At 38.8% G+C, this 24163-nt stretch overlaps 1 protein-coding gene across 1 annotated transcript in view; it reads right to left on the bottom strand.

Annotated features, from left to right (window-relative positions):
• Window positions 1–1604: 1604 nt before the first annotated feature.
• Window positions 1605–24163, bottom strand: part of HAO1 (hydroxyacid oxidase 1) — a 58160-nt gene continuing 35601 nt past the window's right edge. Inside the window, exons 5-8 of the mRNA XM_055265854.1 lie at window positions 14113–14204; window positions 4337–4495; window positions 4155–4224; window positions 1605–2282 (exon numbers count right to left, since the gene is read on the bottom strand). Of these exons, the coding sequence (XP_055121829.1) occupies window positions 2212–2282; window positions 4155–4224; window positions 4337–4495; window positions 14113–14204 (392 nt within the window). The 3' untranslated portion in view covers window positions 1605–2211. The remainder of the gene's footprint in view (window positions 2283–4154; window positions 4225–4336; window positions 4496–14112; window positions 14205–24163) is intronic.

The following is a 24163-nucleotide window of genomic DNA, read 5'->3' as shown; positions in this document are numbered from 1 at the left end:
GGGATTGTACAACCAACACACACCATTCCTCTTTTAATCATTACACACTTTTGATTTCAGTACTGTTACAATTGGGTCCATATCACTCATTAAAAAAAGTAAAAGCAAACAGCTGTATATCTTTGATTCTGAAAAAATTATCAAACAAAAAGCATTCACATATATTCCAACTCTGAAAAAATAAAGGAAAATCTACATTCAAGGAGTTATTATGGCTCAGGGAATCTTAAAAATTATGAGAAACTCACGAATTAAGACCAGTAATCCCCATTCTCACTGTTACTTGTATAAACCTTACATAAAACACCACTTGGAGATCTCTATTTTCTGGGAAGTTATCAACTTTTAAGCAAGCGCCCACACAACCACACGCTGTGATGTAGTCAAAATGGAAATTCTGTGCCAACAGAGAAGGCATTTTGAAACTGTCGAGGGAATTACAGGTGCTTACTATATACTTATTCATTGATTAATATTAATTGGAAAAGCATAAAACAATTACATGATATGATAGAAATATTTACTCTATGTATTTTGAGAAAAAGTTAAGGGATAACTTTTCTTTTTCATAAAGTTAAGTGATTATTTTTTACCAGACTGGTATATAATTTCAGAAAAAAGTTTTTTGTGTGTTCATGCTAATATTTAGGAATCTCCTAGCATTTAGAAGGAGAAAGGGAGAGAGAAAGAGTTCTGGGTATAATAAAGCATAATAATAATAATAAAACATAATATAATAATCATATTTTCAGGTGGTGATTCTCTGAATTGTTTCATTCAGTACCTCACAGTGGTTGAACAACCAGAGAGATGACAAAAAATCAACTTCAAAATTACTTTGGCTACCTAGTTCACCTCCAATTTGTCAAATGCTTGGTTTGGGAATGAATCTAAAAGTCATGTGATCAGGGCTTCATGGGCATGCTCCTCGTGCAGTGGACAGGGCTCCATGCTCAGAAAGGGGACTCAGGCTTAGGGTTTGATGCTCTGTGGTTATTGGCTTAAAATACTTAATAATGTTATCATTGAATTTGTGTTTTATAAGCGAAGCGCGATGCAACAGTGGAACTTGTGCCGGGGACACTGAGAGCCTAGCACCACACATTGTTCCATCTCCTGCCACCTGCCTATGTCTGCTAAGTGAGTTCTTGGTTGCTGGCTCAGGCATTCTGCTTAGTATTTTTGCCCTGCACCCCCAGCAGGGTTCTGGGCATGTGCACAGGTAAGATCAAGGCAAGTTATAAGGCAATACCCCAGGCACCTGGAAGGCTCTACTCTTACCATGTGGGTATCCCCATGCCCAAGGAAGCATGACATGAAACAGCAAGTCTCCATGACAGCTTAAGAGAAAAACTGTGGAAGGAAGGAAAAGAGTTTTGTCTTGGTTTTTGAACAAGGGGCCCACATTTTAATTTGGCATAGTCCTCACACATTATGTAGCTACCTTTGCACATGGCTATCAATGGTAAAGAATCAAAAGAGTAAAGAAAGGGAAGTAGGAGGTATAGGAGAACCAATAAGGTATGCAGAAAAGAAACGAGGAGATAATTAGGATTCAGAAAATAAAATTAAAATTTCATATTGTTACAAATGGACTAGATATATTCTTCCCAAAAATGCTTTATTTCTCTCTGATTAAGAAGTAACATACATCCTAAAACATTCGGATATATTCAGACACTAAAGATGTGATTGGAAATCTACATTCAAAGAAGTATCACCAATTACCACCACCCATTCTATCCAGTGCTACCTTCTCAAACTTGTGAATCAGGCATTTCCAACACTTTGAACCTGAGCTTACAATTTAAGAACCACTGTTTTAAAGACATGTAAACAGAATACAGATTAATAAACAATGAGATCATTATCTTTTCACCTTAGTGTTTGCTACCTCCAATTTTACTAAAGGACACAGCACTTTAGCCTGCCAGGGGATGACGTTGTCTAAACACATTTTCAATGTTTTCTTTTTAACAGTTAATATATTTCCAGGATGAAAGTCCATTTCTTTCTAAAAGGTTCCTAGGACACCCATTGAAAAGTCAAAAGCAATGAACTAAAAGGGATTGCTATTTTGTTGGAAAAGAACGACACCCTTTGTATTGAAGTGGGGAATTACAGACTGTGGTCACCCTCTGCACAGTGTCTCTTTGTCAAGTAATACATGCTGAAAAAAAAATAATACAGATGGGAAAATATTGTGCACTGTCAGATCTTGGAAACGGCCAAAGGATTTTTCCTCACCAATGTCTTGTCGATGACTTTCACATTCTGGCACCCTGAAAAAATAATGCATACATTTAATATGAACTGAATGCAATAATAATCAGGCAGGTAATCGTTTTCCCATGGAATGTAAAATTTGACAAATGTAAGGTTTATGATTCAAGGTAGGCTTGCCAAATCTTATGTGGCATGAGACCATTTTTTATTACCTAAACAGTCCTTAACACAAAATGACTGGCACATATTTTTATTAACACAAAGAGTATATTCTTTCTGCCACATTTAATAGAGAGTCAGTGACTGAAAGCTCTCTTTTAGGATATGTCTGTAGCAAATTAAAATGTGTAGTGAGGATTCACAGAATGGCATTCTTCTTGTTGAGGCTCTGTCTGCAGACTGAGCACAGTAGTGAGTAGACCATTTATCTGGGGAGTTCTATCTATGGGGACAATCCAGATCATATGGATTACAGAAAAGGAAACCCTTTTTACCTTCAAAAATGGGGTAGCTGATAATTAACTCACGGCCATTGTTTCTAGCTACAGGTTCTTTCTGAGTCAAATTAGAAATAATCACTAGTAATATTTTAACGCGTATTTATTTATTTATTCATTCTTTCAGCAAATATGTATTGTTTGTGTGCCAGGCACTGCTCTAGCCACTGAAAATACTGCAATCAAGACAACAAAGCCCCCTGCCTCATGTATCTTATGTTCTAAAGGGGAAACAGACAATATATAATGCATATAATTTTAAAAGGAAATTCTATGATAGATGATATATAGGAGACAGTGGATGCGATGGAAAAAGGATGAAAGAAAACTGGAAAAGAAAACTGGGAGTCGAATAGATGGGTGGAGGATAAATTGCTATTTTAAACACAGTAATCAGAACAGGCACCTTTAAGAAAGTACAATTTATGTAAACACATGAAAGATGAGAGGAGGTTTTTCATGTAGCTATCTGGAGGAAAAGCATCCAGGCAGAGGGAACAACCATTGCAAATACCCCAAGGCCGAAACATATCTCACATAGTCAAGGGACATCACGAAGGCAAAATGTCACATGGGTAGAATAAGTAAGGGTGACATTAGTAGAAGTTGGTATCAGAAAGGTGACGGGAGTCAAACCATATGAGGCCTTGTAAACCACTATAAGGACTTTGGCATTTGCTCTGAGTAAACCAAGAGCCACTGGGGGTTTTCTGATCAGAAAAGTAACATGATCTCAATTAATGTTTAAAAGAACTGTTCTGGCCTCCATGATCAGAATAGACTGGGAGAGGGGAAACAGGTGAGGATAGACGCGCCCACCCACAATGTCCACGGGATGAGAGACGATGATGGCTCCAGCCAGGGCGGTGGCAGTGGAGATGACAGGGAGGTCAGATTCTGATTATACTTTGAAGATCGAGCCCCTATATGTAAGAAGGTGTGAGAGAAAAGAAGAGTCAAGAATGACTGAAGATTTTTGTACTGAGCAACTGAAACTATGGGATTAACATGAACTGATGGAGAAACTGCAGGTGGAGCAGGTTTAATGTGGAAAGTTAGCAGCTTAGTTTTGGACAGGTAAGAGTTTGGGATGCCACTTAGATGTCCAAAGGGAGCTGTTGACTATCCAGGTAGACGTAAGTGTTCACGTGTTATGAGATGAGGAAGAAAATGATGTTGCAACCACCTTCGAGTACTCGTACTCACCAAAATATTCCTAATAAAGCTGTGAAATATAGAGGTGAAGTAATTACTAGAGACTATGCACACGCAGAGTTCCTCAAAGCTGTAAATATGGAGTCAACGTCAAATTTTATATACTCAAATGATCCCACACTCTTCCCTTTCAAATTCACTTCTCTCCACCAAGGACCTTGACTTAAACATCAAAAAAAAAAAAAAAAGAAAGTTGTAAACCAGAATAAGTCTTACCACTCAGAGCCATGGCCAACCGGAATTCTTCCTTTAGTATCTCAAGGACATCTTGAACACCTTTCTCCCCCTAACCAAGTGAAAAAATACAGAACTATTGTGTAAATCAGTCTGACTTGTTTTATTCATTTGTTTTACTGTCAAATTGTCTATTGTATATATTTATTTCTTTGTCCAATTACCTGGAAAGCTAAGCCCCAAACGACTGGTCTCCCCACAAATACAGCCTTGGCGCCAAGAGCCAGAGCTTTCAGAACATCAGTGCCTTTCCGCACACCCCCGTCCAGGAAGACTTCCACCTTTCCTTCCACAGCCTCCACAATTTCTGGCAGAACATCAATCTGGGGAAAGAAAAGTTCAATAATGTGACTCTATTAACACTGAATTGTTATTCAACTCCACCTCCAAAAACCACTGACACATCCAGCTGGGGCTTAGAGTGAAAGAAGCCAAGTAGGTTTGGGGTCAATGGTAAAACTATTTCCTCCTCAAAGAAGAGAGGTACAAATGCTAGTAACTAAAACACCAACTAAATTTGGAAATGAGTAGCTTATTTTTCTTTTAAAGTGCAAGGTTGTCTTTTTTTCTGTTTCTTATATTCAAAGATTGTCATCAAAAAATTATAAACATAAAACACTTGATCTTTCATAACTTTTTTGTTTGTTTTTGAGACAGGGTCTTGCCCTGTCCCCCAGGCTGGAGTGCAGTTTTATGATCTCGGCTCACTGCAACCTCCATCTCCAGAGCTCAAGCGATTCTCCTGCCTCAGTCTCCCAAGTAGCTAGGATTACAGGTGCCCACCACCATGCCTAGCTAATTTTTGTATTTTTAGTAGAGATGGGGTTTCATCATGTTGGCCAGACTGGTCTCGAACTCCTGACCTCAAGTGATCTGCCTGCCTCAGCTTCCCAAAGTGCTGAGATTATAAAATGTATAAAAGTAGATGAAGTTTTTTTTTTTTTTTTTTTTTTTTTTTGAGGCGGAGTCTCGCTCTGCCGCCCAGGCTGGAGTGCTGTGGCGCAATCTCGGCTCACTGCAAGCTCCGCCTCCCGGGTTCACGCCATTCTCCTGCCTCAGCCTCTCCGAGTAGCTGGGACTACAGGCGCCCGCCACCACGCCCGGCTGATTTTTTTATATTTTTAGTAGAGACAGGGTTTCACCGTGGTCTCGATCTCCTGACCTCGTGATCCGCCCGCCTCGGCCTCCCAAAGTGCTGGGATTACAAGCGTGAGCCACCGCGCCCGGCCAGATGAAGTATTTTATTGACATAAATTATTCTGAACATTACTCATTGCAAGTCAATTGTTAAAATTCATACTCAGATAATAGTGCAAGCAGTGTGTAAAATGCAAACACAAGTAATAATAAAACAACTTAGTCTCTTATTTTCTCATCCAACATATTTTGCATCCAACCATATATTAAAGAACACTCTGTGAAGACATTTTTCTTGCTTTTAAGGAATATCACCACTTGCACCATAAAGATCTTGGTCTTGATTGGCAGTTGGTGATGATGGACATAGGTTGGCATCAAAGTGCACTCGCCTGCACCTTAGCCTTGGCCACTTTGGCCAATAACATGTGAGCAGAGCTGGTAGAATGCCATTTCTGAGCATAGGCCTTAAGCAACCTCATGTGTTCCCACTTATTTTTTTGCACCTTGTCATTTGCCATGAGAAGACCGTCCACCAGGTATTGTTTCCCCCTCATCTTTGGCCCCAGGATAAATATTCAGGAAGCAGAGCTAGCACAGCCAAGCCCAGCTGGAGCTGACGGTTGGATACCAGCCACCTAGCTAGTACCGAGCCTAGATCAGTAGGCACTGGTCAACACAAACTTTCATGGAAATCATTTATTTCAATGATTTAAATCACTGAGTTTGGGATTGTTCATTTTATAGTATCATATGGCAGTAGCTAACTAATACAATTGGCTACTTTGATGTGAATCTGCATTTGAGAATTAAAACAATTTACAAGGTGAGCTAGAGGTTGAAATCTGTAGAAATCACCCACATTCATCCCAAAATGTAAAAATCTAAATTAAGTACAGTTCCTATTTAAAATGTATGCTGAGGAAGCTGCCATACACTCAAGTCCACCTTTTCCAGAAATAATTATGCTGAAATCACTCAGAGGTTATCCCACTTCTACCCTAAAATTTTAGAGGGTTTTATGTATGAGGCTGAAGACCAAACAGGGCTACAGATTGGAAGGAAGTCAAGGTAATACTTGGCATGTAGCCCCTAAATGTTTGGCAGGTAATGCCATTTTCCTCTTTCCCTTTTGGCTTTTCTGCCTTGCCAAACATGCTTTGGATCTATTTACATATGTCCCTTTTCCTATACATAGTCCTCTTTTTGCATTCAGGCAAGTTACATCAACATATAAATGCTACAATTTCCAAGCGATGATGCAAGCTATAATTAAGCATATTTCCCCATTTGAAACCAGAACCAAAAAAAAAGTATTAGCTAGCGTGGGTTCAATACACATTTTCAAAGTCAATCAAATCAAATGTGTTTAGGTAATTTCCAATGCCTACCCTGGCCTAAAAGTAAACTAATAAAGATACTTAAAAATGTGAATCCTGGGTTAAAAAACAGAGCCCAGATTGGTGTTTTGCGTGTCTGTCAACAACAGTGTTCCATCTATTCCTAGGCGTTTCAATCCTCCCTCTTTTCTTTCAATAGCTGCAGTTTTACTAGGTGTATATTACACAAAATAATTCTGATCAAACAGATTAGATAAATAAATACAGTAGACAGACTCACTATGTTATGGCCCTGTTTATGTTTCCCTCTTTTCAGCTTTCTATACATCTGTGAGACCATTCATTTTAGCTATTTCCTTAGTGCTTCTTCGGGCAAGTAATTGTGGGTTTAACTCCACTGGAGTTAATCTCCAGGAAAATATGGTAAGATCCCTGTATGCTGTTGCTCATTCATCCCTCTATTCACTGTTTTATCAAACACTTTATAAAGAACCTGGTATATTTAAAGCACTAATGTCAGGCAGAGTAAGGGATGTAGAAAGAAACTCACAGGGATCTGACTCCCAAAGAGAATCCTCTTTCTCATTTGTTTTCAAGTCACACTCTTCCAGAATGCTCCCTGCACAACTTGCTCCCCCAACCCCTCCCCCAAACACACCTTCTACTGGCAAGGAGCTCTCACTTTTCCATCTTCCTATTGCATCCATTGTTATACTCTTGATTTCTGACATTTTAGGTATGGAAACCTTTGTTCCAATCAAAATAGTTTAAAATAAACAAAAGCAGATGGAATCAGAGGTGCTTAGTTAAATGCAAAGGAGACAGAGTTCAAGTCACTGCCCATAAATCCTCCCCTGACTGTCTACCCACCCCACCCATCACACTTCGACATGCAGCCCTAAGGGGCTTTTCCTAAGCACACTTAGAAAATCACTGGTCCATATACGTTTTGCTGATTGTTTGCAACTGCAAAAATGGCTGCAATGATTTCCTCTTTATCTTCATTTCCTTGCAACATTATGGGAGAAAGGGAAAGGAAGGAGGGTTCTGTTCCCCCATCCCTTAGATCTGAATTGAACTTGTGATTTGCTTTCACCAGTGGAATTGAGAGAAGTGACAGGATGCCCATTCTAAGCCTAGATCTCAGGAGGCTTTGCATGCTTCCACTCACTCTCTAGGAGACCTGCCACTTCAGGAGAATGCTGGAAGATGTGAGACAATGCAGAGCCATCCCTGCCGAGCTCATCCTATGCCGCCTCCTAGTAGGCCTAGTAGCTGGCCATGGACACATGTGAGTGAGTCCAGCCGAGACCAGAGAAACACTGAGCAGATCTCAGCCCAAATTGCCAACCCACAAAATTGTAAAATGTAATAATGACGATTGTAGTTTAGCCAGTAAGTTTCAGAGTGGCTGGTTACGCAGCAAAACCAACTGATACATTAAATGTTTCTCAAAGATGGAATTGCACGGACTCTTTTTATAGAAGAAAATTTAAATCCCTTGTGGTACTTCACAGAACATCCCCAAGAGCTTAACAACCAAATGCTTACTCTATAAAAATGTTTTGCCGTTGATAATTTTCACTGTGAAAGAAGTCATTATTTCTAAGCTTGAGGTAGTTTGTGTCCAGATAGATCAAAATGAAAATGCAAAATTGAAAAAAAAATGTTCTTAGGATTCAAATACTCCAGAGAATCTTAATTTGAGAAGATCTATTGCTGTGTATTTTAGAAACCAATTTGATTCCATCCTATTATTCTCTAATTACTTCAAAGCCAATCTGGATCACATCATAACCACGAGGTGATAAGCATATTTTTAACACAATCTTATTTTTTAGTTTTTCTGGGGTGTAGCAGAGGCCTGGCAACTCTTCTCAGAAGCAACATATTAAGATGAACTGAAGTTAAATTACTGTTCTAGGACTCCTAGTGACAATAAGTATTTCTCCATACAAGCAAACTCTGTGATTTATATTAGCCTGGTGCAAAAGTAATTGCAGTTTTTGCCATTAAAAGTAATGGTGAAGTTACTTTTGCACCAACCTAACAGAAATGTATAATTCATATTGTTGTCCACTTTCTTTTTGTAAGCAACACAATACTGTGAAGATGTTTGGACTTAAAAGTCTCAGTGACTTACCTAGCTCTTATCCCCTAAGAAAAGTGAGACAAGACTCCCATTTCAGTGCTCTTCCTATGACATCATGCTGCCTCCGTGGCTCTGACTTATGACATAACAAAATCTGCAGTATAGCAAGTTCTTCTGTGCAAGTACTGAGACCTGGACACCACAGCCTCCCCCAAGACTTTTACCGCTCATCGCAAAACCCACACACTGAGGGAACTTTGTACTTTGCCGTACACCGAATCCTTTCTCACATTTCTCACATCATCATGAGCCTTAAATTTGCTCTAAAGTGTGAGGCAAAACTCAAGCAAGTATCTCCCCTCGTGTATACGACATGCAGAGAGGAGGGTTATGGTTTGTTTTGTTTTGTTTTGTTTTGTTTTTGAGACAGAGTCTTGCTCTTGTTGCCCAGGCTGGAGTACAATGGCGCAATCTTGGCTCACTGCAACCTCTGTCTCCCAAGTTCAAGTGATTCTCCTGCCTCAGCCTCCCAAGCAGCTGGGATTACAGATGCCCACCACCATGCCCGGCTAATTTTTGTATTTTTTAGTACAAGCAGAGTTTCACCATGTTGACCAGACTGGTCTCGAACTCCTGACCTCAGGTGATCTGCCTGTCTCGGCCTCCTAAAGTGCTGGGATTACAGGCATGAGCCACCACACCCAGCTGGTTATTGTCTTTGTTTTATGATTTTAATTTTTTATTTTATTTTCCATAAGTTATTGGGGTACAGGTGGTATTTGGTTACATGAGTAAGTTCTTTAGTAGTGATTTTTGAGATTTTGGTGCACCCATCACCTGAGCAGTATACACTGCACCATATTTGTTGTCTTTTATCCCTTGCAGCCCCCCATTCTTTCCCCCAAGTCCCTAATGTCCATTGTATCATTCTTATGCCTTTGCGACCTCATAGCTTAGCTCCCACATATCAGTGAGATATGTTCTCACATACGATGTTTGGTTTTCCATTCCTGAGTTACTTCACGTAGAATAATAGTCTCCAATCTCATCCAGGTCACTGCAAATGCTGTTAATTTATTCCTTTTTATGGCTGAGTAGTATTCCATCATATACATGTACCATGGTTTCTTTATCCACTCATTGATTGATGGGCATTTGGGTTGGTTCCACGATTTTGCAATTGTGAATTGTGCTTCTATAAATATGTATGTGCAAGTATCTTTTTTGAATAATGACTTATTTTCCTCTGGGTAGATACCCCATAGTGGGATTGTTGGATCAAATGGTAGTTCCACTTTCAGTTCTTTAAGGAATCTCCATACTGTTTTCCATAGTGGCTGTACTAGTTTACATTCCCGCCTGCAGTGTAGAAGTGTTCCCTGATCGCTGCAACCACACCAACATCTACTGTTTTTTGATTCTTGGATTATGGCCATTCTTGCAGGAGTAAGGTTGGTATTGTGTTGTGGTTTTCATCTGCCTTTCCCTGATCATTAGTGATGTTGAGAATTTTTTCATATGTGTGTTGGCCATTTGTATATCTTCTTTTGAGAATTGTCTATTCATGTCCTTAGTCCACTTTTTGATCAGATTGTTTGTTTTTTTCTTACTTATTTGTTTGAGTTCGTTGTAGATTCTGGATATTAGTTTTTCATCAGATGTATAGATTGTGAAGATTTTCTCCCATTCCATGGATTGTCTATTTACTCTGCTGACTGTTCATTTTGCTGTGAAAAAGCTCTTTAGTTTAATTAACTCCCAGCTATTTCTCTTTGTTTTTATTCCATTTGCTTTTGGGTTCTTGGTCATGAAATCCTTCCCTAAGTCAACGTCTAGAAGGGTTTTTCCAATGTTATCTTACAGATTTTTTATAGTTTCAGGTCTTAGGTTCAGTTATTGTTTTTTAAAAAACAGTCTCAGGGAACACAACTCAAAAGACCTTTTAGACGTGTCCCTATTCTCTCAGCGAGAGGGAAATAAGCAACACTATTTGGCTATTTTACCCTTAAAATCTAGTTAGATTTGATTTCAGTAGATTTATATTTTATTTTTAGAAAAAAACTGGGCCTGCCCCCTAAGTCTACATCTCCATACTAGTGAGTCATAAACCTGAGAAACAGCCTTGTGCTGTGACCAACCTCTCCACCCTACTCAGAGGAGGTCTTCACTTTCCACCTCTGTTTACCTGCAACCAACATTTAATATCACCTAAAACAGTGTGTCTCTAGGAGCAAAACTGAGTTGCAAAGAGCTGACAACTTCCAGTTTTCATTACTTTTCATCTTTTGTTTGTTTGTTTTGTTTTTTGAGACAGAGTCTCACTCTGTCACCCAGACTTGAGTGCAGGGGCATGGATCTCGGCTCACTGCAACCTCCACCTCCCTGGTTCAAGCAATTCTCCTGCCTCAGCCTCCCAAGTAGCTGGGATTACAGGAGTGCACCACCATGCCCAGCTAATTTTTGCATTTTTAGTAGAGACGGGGTTTCACACATTGGCCAGGCTGCTCTTGAAATCCTGGCCTCAAGTGATCCACTTGCCTTGTCCTCCGAAAGTGCTAGGATTACAGGCGTGAGCCACCACTTGACTGTATAATCCTACAATATACAAAGACTTACTTGGTTCCTACCATTAGTGCTTTAGGAAAAACTCAATGCAATATGCACACTCAATATTCCCTGCCATTGTTTACTCTGCCATCACAGTCACACAATTGGTCTATAATGTCACTAAATCAACCTGCTAGTTCAGTGAAACAACAGACCACTACTAGTTGGCTAAAGTATTTGTTCTACTCTTTTTCCAGTTGTGTGGATAAATTCAAATGGTCATCCCAATTCCAACCATCTGTATATTAACTACCACTGAAAGGTTCCAATAAAAGGGAAAATGTTTATATAAGAATCCAGTTCTGAGAGAGGTGGTGGTCTGGAAAGTTCACCCACCATTACTTAGTAGATAGATAGATAGATAGATAGATAGATAGATAGATAGATAATAGATAGATAGATAGATAGATAGATAATATATATATATTTAGCAAATATATATATTACTTAGTAAATATGCATAGATAAAGTTTTGTTATATGATGCTAGTTACTTTGCCTGTGTAAATCAAATTATAAAACATTACAGTTTAAAGGTTTAAATTTTAAAAGATGAGGAAACCAAGGTAGGGAGCAGAAAGCAATTCCCTCTGTCCCTCTGCAGTTCAGGCCCTCCTTCTCTCTTTCCTTGGCTATGGTAATTATAAAGACTACCTCATTGGCCTTTCTGCCTCTTGTCATGACAAAATCCACTTTATAAGACTCATTGCTGCTAAGCCAAGGCTGTTCTATTGCACATCCAATGATTCATAATAGTCAAGGATCTCCTTCCCTATCTGTCCAGGCAGATGCATTTCCCAGAACTCTCCCACTCCCACTGAAACCGCCTTTGCAGAAATTATAACTGAGAAAAATATGTCAGCGAAAGAGATCTCGCCTAACTGACTCCATCTTGATTCTAACTGCCAAGCTTTCCTTGTTCATTCCTGAGTGTAGGACAAACTAACTTTGGGAGAAACTTAGTTCATACTTTAATTTTGAAACAAAGATGGTAACAACCCTTTCCCAAAGCAAACCCCCATTCCTGCCTGGGGACTAGGCTGCCTTTGCAGGACTAACAAATGAGTCACAAGATTAGAAATTATGGTTTAGGAGTCATGCAGCTGTAGGCTGCAAGATTCTGAACCTCCCCAAATTGCTACTGGGGATAACATCACCATTGTAAAACTGAAAATCAATGCTTGACATATTTTGCAGACCCTGTACCTGGATCAGTTGGCACCACCATCTGATAAACTGGTTCATCTGGTCTTGTGGCCTTCAACCAGGAACTGACTCAGAGCAAGAGGACAGTTCGACTCCCTATAATTTTATCTCCCACCTGACCAATCAGCACTCCCCACTTTCCAACCCCTCCCCATCAAATTATCCTTAAAACCCCAAACTCCAGGTTTTCACAGAGACTGATTTTAGTAATAATAAAACTCCAATCTCCCAGTACAGCTGGCTCTGAGTGAATTAAACTCTTCCTCTATTGCAATTCCCCTGTCTTGATAAATTGGCTCTGTCTATACGGTGGACAAGGAGAACCGGTTGGGCGGTTACAGCATCAGACACTGCAAAAAAGATGTATTATTTAGTATTCCCTGAGCACATCTCACTCTTTCCCATTTTACACTTAGGCTTATCACACTGCAAAGAGGGGTCCTCACGGGGCCAGAGCAGAAGCAAAAAATATCTGCAACATCATTGCTCCATCTACAAGAGGCTTGGCCAAATCCCCACAAGTGGACAGCACATAAGGGAGCCACTTGATAGCACCCCACCAACGGCTCCCGGCCCCCATTCTGGATCACAGATCCATAAAATTCACCCCAGGAAATGTGTCCATCTCCATGGCTTCGGATCCATTTCTGGACCCCAGTCCCTGATCTTAAAATCTGCCCTAAGTGCCTCTGTCGGTTTTCTTGGCTTTAGGATCTTCGGGGTCTAATTGCTCTTCGATACAGTTCTATTCAGTCCCAAACCTTTCAGGCCACTTTAGTTCACTTTTACACCTAGATTTGGGACTCTGATTTGCCTACTCCAGTGCATAGAAACCAAAGATGCACACTGGAATCTCCTGATAGCTTTAAAAAAATACTAGTGCCTATACACCCCTAAGCCCCAACCAGAGATTCTGATAAATAGACCTGGAGAGCACATTAGGATTCTTTAAAGTTCCCCAGATGATTCCAATGTGCAGCCAAGGTGGTTCACAACTCAGCCAGAGTAGCCTATTTGCAGCTCACTTCCCGTTGCCTGGGCCTAAGCTTTTTTTCTCCTTTTCCCAACTCTCCACCCTTTCTCTGCAGCTTTTCAACTGCCACTCCACAGGAAATTCCAATATGTCCCTCCTCCTGATTTCTTGTCTCAATTGTACCGATGATCTCAGATTCTACCATAGCCTTTGAAATCCCACAATTCTCTGTTAGCTCATGTCCTTGGATGTTCATGATATAATCCTTTCTTTCATACTCCAGTTTACATACCTATTGGTGTATCTATGAATGCCAGAATAATCCTTGCCCACAAATGTCTTATTATTTAACAGAGACTTTATAGGTTACAAATAAATGCACTGGGCTAATTAAACATAAATCTATTTGTTAATTTGGGTAGTTATGTGCCACTAAACTTAAAATCCAAGATCTCACATATTTGCACATATTTCACCTTGAGTGATCACACAAAGTACACACACAGAGGAGGCAGACATAGAGATAGTAACACAGTGATGGAAATGGGAACTCCAAAAGGAAATCTTAGCATTTGCCAAAACTCACAGTGGCTGGCACCCCATCGAGTTGTCGAGCCCCATGATTCGACACCAAGATCCCATTCAAGCCATGTTTAACAGCCTCCCTGGCATCATCACCTGGAGAGAGTAAAACAACCATCTTAGGGAAACTGTAACTTAAAAGGCAGCTTGGGTTTAGAGGCCTCCACATTCCAGTCAAATGGAGGCTGACTCCCATCTGCATACCTGGGTCAATAATCTTAGCATAAAAGTATACCCTAGGGTTAGCACTAGAATGTTAGTGGTAGTTTTGTTGGCCAAAAACAACAAAAAAATGTTACCACTTATGGCAATTTAATTGTAAAATATATAAAAGTATCAATACATTATACAAGATAATACATTGACATAAAGCATATTTATCTTTATAAGGGTATACTCTTGCTAAATATTTTTAATTAATAAGATTATACTACTTTATCATTTAGCAAAATTATTACTCAACAATTTGGATAGCAAAAAAAAAAACATAAAAATGACAAGCACTGTAAATGTAACAGGCAGTGGACAAACCTATTTCAAAAAACAATCTTTAATACCAAATTGTAATAGCTTTAGTAACTATTTTCAGTAATATTGTTCTATAATTAAATATATGTTTGCTCACTGAAATGTATAAAAAATTGGCCAGGTGCAGTGGCTCACACCTGTAGTCACAGCACTTTGGGAGGCCAAGGCGGGCAGATCACAAGGTCAGGAGTTCAAGATTAGCCTGACCAACATGGTGAAACCCCATCTCTACTAAAAATAAAAAAAAAAAAAAAAAAACGAAAACAAAATTAACTAGGCTTGGTGGCGGGTGCCTGTAGTCCCAGCTACTCAGGAGGCTGAGGCAGGAGAATCTTTTGAACCTGGGAGGCAGAAGTTGCAGTGAGCCAAGATGGTACCACTGCACTCCAGCCTGGGTGACAGAGTGAGACTCAGTCTCAAAAAAAAAAAAATAAATAAAATTCTATGCTACATCTCTAATCATGTTTTAAAATATATTAATTTCTGAAAGTTCAGTTTTAAAATAGATTACTGTTCTCTTAAATCTACTTGCAACATTTAAAAACATATTTTATATTCTAAACTATTATGTTTAGCATGTCCTAAAAACAAATCATTTGCTAAAAGAATCATGAAAACAACACCGGTTCTCAGGTTTAACATTCAAAATGCAATACTAAGCAAAACCAACTGGTTCAAGAGTGCAGTAAAAATCAGGCCTTGGAAATTTAAACAAATGGGTATAGGTCATTGGTAATCTGTAAAATTAAGCAATGGTGATAATGGGCAGACTTGACTAAGAATAATTTTAAAAGATAAGATAATTATTTTTTAAATTATGTGCTATCATTTTCCCAACTTTGTTTTTACAAGGCTGTTTTTCAACTATTCTTATTTTTTTCAAATGATGATAGTGATATTTTTCTTCTAAAATTATAGGTATAGGAAACTGTCAAACCTATATGTTATAGACTAAATATTTATATCCTCTCAAAATTTGTATGTTGAAGCCCTGACCCCCAATGTGATGGCATTTGGAGATGGGGTCTTTGGGAGGTGATTAGGATTAGATAAGATTTCTAATTGCCTTTCTTTTCTTTTCTTTTTTCCATTTACTGTGAAACTTCAGAATATTATCAAGTTCTTCAAACTTTTCAATTATTTGATCTAACCTATTAGGTCACCTTATTCTCCCCCTGGAGATAACCCCTGGAGCCCTCTGCCTTCCTGATCCATTCTGTTGTGGCTACTCACAAGGCATAATGTCAGCCTTTAGCTTTGAGTTTGCTCTTATTCTCTCTGAGTTGAATATCTTGTAGTCTGAGAATGCCCTCATTTGGTTTATGTTCTCATTTGTTTGTAGTAGATTCCTTTGTAACTTTCTTAAAAAGGATCCAAGGGAGGTAAACTTACAGACCACCTAAATAGCTTCTCTTGTGTGTGAATGACAATTGGATTGGGTATAATAATCTAGGTGGAAAAACCATTTTCCTCGTAACCTTAAAGACATCAGTCCATTGTCTTCTAGTACCCATTGCTGATGCAAGGACTGATGCCAGTTTGATTTGAATTATTTTATAAGTAAACAGTTTTATGTTTGTTTTATCTCTTCATACACATTATTTTTCTGAAATTTCATGAGGAACATGAGAAGTTGTGATTTGTTTTCTCACTCTAATGACTTACATCATTAGCATTCAGAAATTGTTGATCTTTAATAATTTCCTCTAGGCCTCTTTCTTTTACTTTTCTACCTGAAACTCCTATCAGTTGGATATTGGACATTTTAAAGTGGTCTTCATGTACATTCATGTAATGATTTTTTCTTTCTATTTATCTTATTGTTCTCATTGTTGTTTTATCCTTTGGGAAATGTTATTGACTTTACTGCTCAGCCATTCAGTCATTTCAGCAATCATGTTTTTAATCTTTGAGAGCTCTTTTTTATATTCGACTTCCCCTTTTTTAAAAAAATCAGAAGTCATTTTTCTAATCATTGGGAACTCTTCTTTATGCCCTAATTTTCTTTTCATGGCAGACTCTTCCTATTTATATGTATATATATTTTCAATTTTTTTGAGTCTATCATTTGGATTTTTTTAAAGTTCTTTTTCTTCTTTTATCTCTTTTTCCTGGGATAAGTTTTTCTATAGATTCATCTTGATTTTTTATGTTTTGGTGTTTCTGATATGCCTAGTGATGCTAAATTTTCCATTTATATTTAAGGAAGAAAGATTGAGGAACTGCCCTGTTTTGTAAATTAGTTTCATTCTTGCCAAGTCCTTGCCTGGAGTGGAAATTCTTTCTTGGAACTCCATGTAAGAAAACGCGGGAAATGTCAACTAAGAGCCAATTAGACTGTGAGCTCCTCAAGTGTCAGAATGAGGACAGCATCATGTCATATTGAAAATGCCACCCACCCATATTTCATCCCAGCCATTCATTTCTTAGAAAGGATCAGCTACTTGCTTATTGAGAAGTCAATGCCAAGTGTCCATCGTTGCACAAGAAACGGGGTGGGAGCAGGATTGCTGGCAGGCATGATAGCTTCCTATATTGATCTTCAGTCAGTCCCCTTGTGTTTAGTCTTCACTACCCTCTCTGCCACCCTTGCAGACTGTATATCTACAGCCTCTCAAGCATTCTATTACATGATCTACCCCTACCTCCTCTAGGATTCCCTGAAAGCCTATCCCAAGGTACAGTTTTCTGTATGTTTTCCTGCTATCAACAGGCTTTCAAAAGTTTCTCAAAATTTCTCTGCTGTTTCTGCCCCTCATCCTCCTTTGCTTTGCTGTCATTGGTGTATATGTATTTGCATTTCTGTATTTTAATTTCAATGGGGTCTTGACTTTAACGAGAGAATTCATATGTACTCAGTCTATCATTTTAAACCAGAAGCCCAGTACACTTTGATCTCAAACACATTTCATAAATGGTTCTCTAAAGATAGGGCCTCAATGGACTACCACAGAACTTTCTGTGATAATAAAAATGTTCTAGATCTGTGCACTTCCATCATACAGTACCACTAGTCATGTAGCCACTGACCAACTGAAATGTGGCAGTGTGACTAAGAAACTGGAATTTTGCCTTTATTCCATTGTAATTAACTTGTATAACCACATGTGGCTAGTGGTTGTCATATTGCACAGCTCACCTTCAATGTTTCCATGACCTTACCTGTCCTAATAGACTTAACATGGTATTTATTTTAAAAACCTAGGTGTAGTCATAAATAACCTTATTAAACAGTATAAAATAATATTCTGAATTGGTGTGGTTTGCTCTCATTATCTAGTTATGTACGTGATCCTGAACTTCAAGTCAAATGTAAAAAAAAAAAACACTTAAAAAACATAGACAATGGTATTTTTTCAAGCCTCATAATTGAGCATATGTATAGTTCTCCAGTTTATATTCCTATGTCTGCCACCATGTAGCTACAACCTGCATTATGAGAAATCAAATATTATCAATAAACAGATCCCGTATAGGAGGAAGAAGTGATTCACTGCTTAGGTTAAGTCATCAGACCACCTGGACTTAAATCCCACATCTGCTGCTCGCTTGCTGTGTAAGTGGCAAGTTTCTTAACTTCTCGGTGCATCATTGTCCTGAGCCATAAAACGAGGATAGAGATCCACATATGATTAGCTTGCGGATTAAATGAGTTGAACGTGTGTTTAGAAAGTGCCTGACACGTGTTGAACACTCAGATAAATATTAACTATTATTACCATTTTCCTCTGATGGTGCAGGGAGTATAAACTAAAAAGATGAGTAGGTGGAGAAAGATTTATTTGCAGGATGCATTTGGCAACTCTATTTGAGTTCTGTTTATAACAGTTGCATCCTAGTCAGGATTACAATGATAAAGTGCCTCCCACTTGAATTAAATGTTTCTTAAGTAACAGTCTATTATCTGCCGTCATTTCCAGTGGTTTTTATATTCTGCAGGTAGTATTGGGAATATAGGGAGAAATGACAGAATGATTTGCTCAGAGGATAGGATTGTCAATTTCTAGAGAAGCAAAGACAATAAGGATAATTTATAACCAGATATAAGCCCCTTTTATTAGCTGCTTATGCAGCCTTGTCCACGGTATTACATTTTATTTTAACACAGAGAGAAGAGCAATTTTGCCTTAATGAAAGGGCCAAAAGATTCCCACTTAGCAAAATGTTCATGAATCTTGGATATTTTTATTAATTCTTAGAGTTTAAGAGTGTGGTATTCCATATTTGTGGATTTGCCATTAAGTACATTGATGGATAACCACAGTCGTCAATGGGCAGTGGCATTGTTTGCTATCTTATTAATATTTTGTTTACATATTTAATTTCAAACAAGGTATAAAAGTGAAATATAAGTACTCAAGTACTCAAAATGTAAGTACTCAAGATTTGAGCTCAGCCTTCAAACCCTTGGAGCTTTTGGCCTAGGAATCTGTTCTGACTTAGAGGAGAGTAGTAACTAAATCCCAGACACATGACAGCAATTTTAAACACAATCCAGGAACATTAAGTGAATATTTTTTTAGAGTATCTTGAACAATGTATACAGGCATACCTTGTTTTATTGCACTTTGCTTTATAGCAATTCACAGCTACTGAGTTTTCTAGAAATTGAAAATCACCACCTTGATCAGTTAGCAGCCATCAACATCTAGGAAAGACCCTCCACCAGCAAAAAGACTACAACTCGCTGAAGGCTCAGATAATCATTAGCATTTTTTAGGAGTAAGGCATTTTTAATTGAAGTATGTACAACGCTCAAGTGGCATTGTGGCAACCCTGCATCGAACAAGTGTATCAGCACTATTTTTCTAACAGCACATGCTCACTTTGTATCCCTGTGTCACAGTTTGGTCATTCTCACTCTATTTCAAACTTTTTCATTCTTGTTGCATCTGTTGCGGTCATCTGTGATTAGTGATCTTTGCTGTTACTACTGTAATTGTTTGGGGGTTCCGTGAACCCTCGCCTTTAAAATGAGGAACTTAATCAATAAATGTGTGTGTTCTGACTGCTCCACTCACTGTCCATTCACCCCTCTCTCTCCCTCTCCTCAGGCCTCCCTATTCCCTGAGAAGCAACAATATTGAAATCAGGCCAACTAATAACTCTACAATGGCTTCTAAGCGTTCAAGGAAGAGTCACATACCTCTCACTTTAAATTAAAAACCAGAAATTATTAAGCTTAGTGAGGAAGGCATGTGAAAGGCCAAGACAGGACAAAAGCTAAGTTCCTTGTGCCAAACAGTTAAATTGTGAATGCAAACAAAAAGTTCTTAAAGGAAATTAAAGCTACTACTCTAGTGAACACAGGAATGATAAGAGAGCAAAGCAGCCTTATTGCTGATAGGGAGAAAGTTTGAGTGGTCTGGATAGACAATCAAATAAGCCACCACTCTCCCTTAAACCAAAGCCTAATCCAGAGAAACACCCTAACTCTCTTCAATTCTATAAAGGTTGAGAGAGGTGAGGAAGCTGCAGAAAAAAAGTTTGAAGTTAGCAGAGGTTGATTCCTGAGGTTTAAAGAAAGGAGCCATCTCCATAACATAAAAGTGCAAGCTGAAGCAGCTGAGTGCTGATGGAAAAGCTGCAGCAAGTTATCCAGGAGATCTAGCTAAGAAAATTGATGGAGGTGGCTACGTTGAACAACATATTTTCAATGTCGATGAAACAGGCTGTATGGCATCTTCTTCCAAACAAGCCTTCCTCATAGTGGAAGAAGATGCCATCTAGGACTTTCATAGCTAGAGAGGAGAAGTCAATTCATGGCTTCAAAGTATAATCCTAGGAATTATACCAAATCTACTCTGCCTGTGCACTATAAATAAAACGACAGTCTAGATGACAGCACATCTGTTTACAGCACGGTTTACTAAATATGTTAAGCCCACTGTTGAGACCTGCTGCTCAGAAAAAAAAGATTTCTTTCAAAATATCACTGCTCGTTGACAGTGCACCTAGTGACTCAAGAGCTCTGGTGGAGAAACACAAAAAGATTAATGTTTTTATGCCTGTTAACACAACCTCCACTCCATAGCCCGTGGATCAAGGAGTAATTTTGACTTTCAAGTCTTATTAGTTAAGAAATATATTTAATAAGATTATAGCTTCTACAATTAATGATTCCTCTGATGAATCTGAGCAAAATAAATTGAAAACTTTCTGGAAAGGATTCACCATCTAGATGCCATTAAGAACATTTGTGATTTATGGGAGGAGGTCAAAATATTAGCATTAACAGGAATTTGGAAGATGTTGATTCCAACCCTCATGGATGACTTTGAGGAGTTCAAGGCTATGGTGGAGAAAGTCCCTGCTGATGTGGCAGAAACAGTAAGAGAACTGAATTAGATGTGGAGCCTGAAGCTGTGACTAAATTGCTGCAATCGTGGGATAAAACTTAAATGAATGAAGAGTTTCTTCTTATGGATGAGCAAAGAAAGTGGTTTCTTGGGATGGAATCCACTGCTGGTGAAGATGCTGTGATCATTGCTGAAATAACAACAAAGGATTTAGAGTATTACATAAACTTCACAGATAAAGCAGCGGCAGTTTGAGACGACTGACTCCGGCGTTGAAAAAGTCGTACTGTGGGTAAAATGCTATCAAATAGCTTCTCATGGTACAGAGAAATCTTTCCCGAAAGGAGAAGTTAATCAATGCATCAAACTTCACTGTCTTGTTTTAAGAAGTTACCACAGCCACCCTAAACCTTCAGGAACCGCCACCCTGATCAGTCAGCAACCATCAACACACAGGAAAGACCCTCCACCAGCAAGAAGACTACAACTCGCTGAAGGCTCAGATGATCATTAGCATTTTTTAGGAGTAATGTATTTTTTAATTAAAGTTTATACGTTGTTTTTTAGGCATAATGCTATTGCACAAAATAGACTACAGTATAGCAAAAACATAACTTTCATATGCACTGGGAAGACAAAAAAATTATGTGACTTGCTTTATTGTGGTGGTCCAGAACTGAATCCACGATGTCTCTGAGGTATGCCTGGATATGAAGAACTGACTAGAGAAAAGTTTCTCAGAAACACAAAGCCACAGTAGAAGCGAGACAGCCTAATTTAAAACAATTAAAAGAAAAAGAAAAGAACTCTCAAAGGCACTATGGCTTTGCTCAAAAAAGCCATTTGTTTGCTAGTGTTAGTTCTGACAACAACCAAATTCTGTCTCAAGTACATGTTAGGAGCTTGTGCCGAAGTTCTCTAAGGGCAGTTTAACCACACACAGTGAGAGATTACATCTTCCATTCTAATTTGCATTCATTAAAATACAATTATTAAAATGGCGAGACAGTCTGATGTTTGGTCTAGATATTCACAGTTGCTCATGATTTCATGTTCCTGAAAATATAATCTGCACTTTTCTGAAAAAGGAAAATGAAAGAGGATGGGTGACTCTCAGTCAATCCATGTGATTTCTGGATGAGGACCTGTGAAATGGAGAAAACTGGATTTCCCAGAACTGGCCCTGCCACCGCTTCCTTCCGATCCAGATTGAGCATATGTGTTACTTGGTGCAACTGTTGTCATAGAGATGATTCTTGTTTGTTAAATAAAAGAACCAAATAGTTACAGAAAAGTAGACGATGTAAACTGTACATGTATAAATAAGTTATTTCCCTTTAAATGTCAAATGTCCCATCTCTCCTTATCTCCTTTTTGAGCTTTCTCTAATTAGACAGACTCATAGTTTTCATCAAGAAGTTCAGTAAATAAATATTTGGGCTATCTACTATGTGTAAAATGTCACAAAAATATTTAGAAACAAGCCAGAAATCCATATGGATGAGAAGAAAAGAGAGGTGGTGATGACGGTGTTAGCGGTGGTCATGGTAGTCATGGTGGTGATGGGAGTGGTGGTGGTGGAGGTGGTGGTGGTTGTCTTGGTAATGGTGGTGTTGATGGTGCTGGTGCTGGTGGTGGTCATAGGAGTGATGGGAGTGGTGGTGGTGGTGATGATAGCAGTGGTGGTGGTGGCAGTGGTGGTGGTTGTTCCTGGTAATGGTGGTGTTGATGGAGGTTGTGGTTTTGGTGGTAGTGGTGGGGGTCATAGTCATGGTGGTGATGGGATTGTTGATGATGGTGATGAGAGGGGTGATGGTGATAGCAGTGGTGGTGGTAGCAGTGCTGGTGGTTGTCCTGGTAATGGAGGTTGTGGTAGCGGTGGTGGTGGCAGTGGTCCTAGCTAAAGTGATAACAGAACGAAGTTCTGGAAACCAAAATATTTTTCAACATAACGTGTGATAGTAAAACTAATTCAATTGATTTGCATCCTATCTTAAGGAATAAAGTTGTAGAAAATGATATATACCGGAAATCCTAAATTGAAAAGGTGGTTAAAAAATAAAATGACCTCCTTCTAGGTTCCTTATTTGAAATAATTATGGAATAAGACTAAAATTTTATTCTTCCTTAGTGTTTTAAAGCCAGATCCCCTGGGCCATCTCTGTGATTAACTGTCTTAATTTTCTAATATAATTATACCTTCTCAGTCCCCTCCCTGCCATTACTCTAGGTCATCTCTACAATTATCTCTTTTCCGGGCAACAACAGTTCCTAAATGTCTTCCCTGACCACAATTTTGCCACCTCCATCCTTCAGGTCCATGGTGCAAAGCATGATTTCTGTAAAATGCTAATATGATGAGGTTGCTTCTCTGATCAAGACACTTCAGTGGTTCTCAGCCACTTTAGAGTCTAAATTCTCTAAATGGCTTACGTGTTTTATAAATTGTTATGCATAAATGCTTTATTCTGCCAGTACTTCAGTCTGAAGCAGAGTCTATTGGCTTGATATCATGGCAAAACTCAAGCATCATCTTTCATTCTGAAAAGTGTTTTCTAACCCACTCTTATTATTGCCCATATGCTTTTTTTATTTTATTTTATTTTTTGAGACGGAGTCTCGCTCTGTCGCCCAGGCTGGAGTGCAGCGGCACAATCTCAGCTCACTGCAAGCTCCGCCTCCCGGGTTCACGCCGTTCTCCTGCCTCAGCCTCCCAAGTAGCTGGGACTACAGGCGCCCGCCACCACGCCCGGCTAATTTTTTTTGGTATTTTTAGTAGAGACGGGGTTTCACCGTGGTCTCGATCTCCTGACCTCGTGATCCACCTGCCTCGGCCTCCCAAAGTGCTGGGATTACAAGCGTGAGCCACCGCGCCCAGCCTGTCCATATTCTTTTTTAAGCCATGACCTTACATTGCATAGATTTCTATATAACATTTTATTGCACCAAAAATGCTTGTTTATATATCTGTCTCCTACAAGAATAGACTTGTCTTTTTATCCAAGGATCTAAAATTATTTTATTTTATAAAAATATTTTAGCACACAGTAATTATGATATTTATGGAATGAATGAGTGAGTGAATAAGAGAATGGATGAATGAATAAATAAATGAATGGCACAGAACCTTCAGGTTAATATTATTTAGTCCCCACAGTTGAATGTGGCCACAGTAAGTAGCACTAGCAATCATGGATAACAACATGGATGCAAGTAAAGGAAGTGAAA

This window comes from Symphalangus syndactylus, chromosome 24, assembly GCF_028878055.3.
Source record: "Symphalangus syndactylus isolate Jambi chromosome 24, NHGRI_mSymSyn1-v2.1_pri, whole genome shotgun sequence".
Lineage (NCBI taxonomy): Eukaryota > Metazoa > Chordata > Mammalia > Primates > Hylobatidae > Symphalangus > Symphalangus syndactylus.
This window is presented reverse-complemented; position numbering and strand designations above follow the sequence as displayed.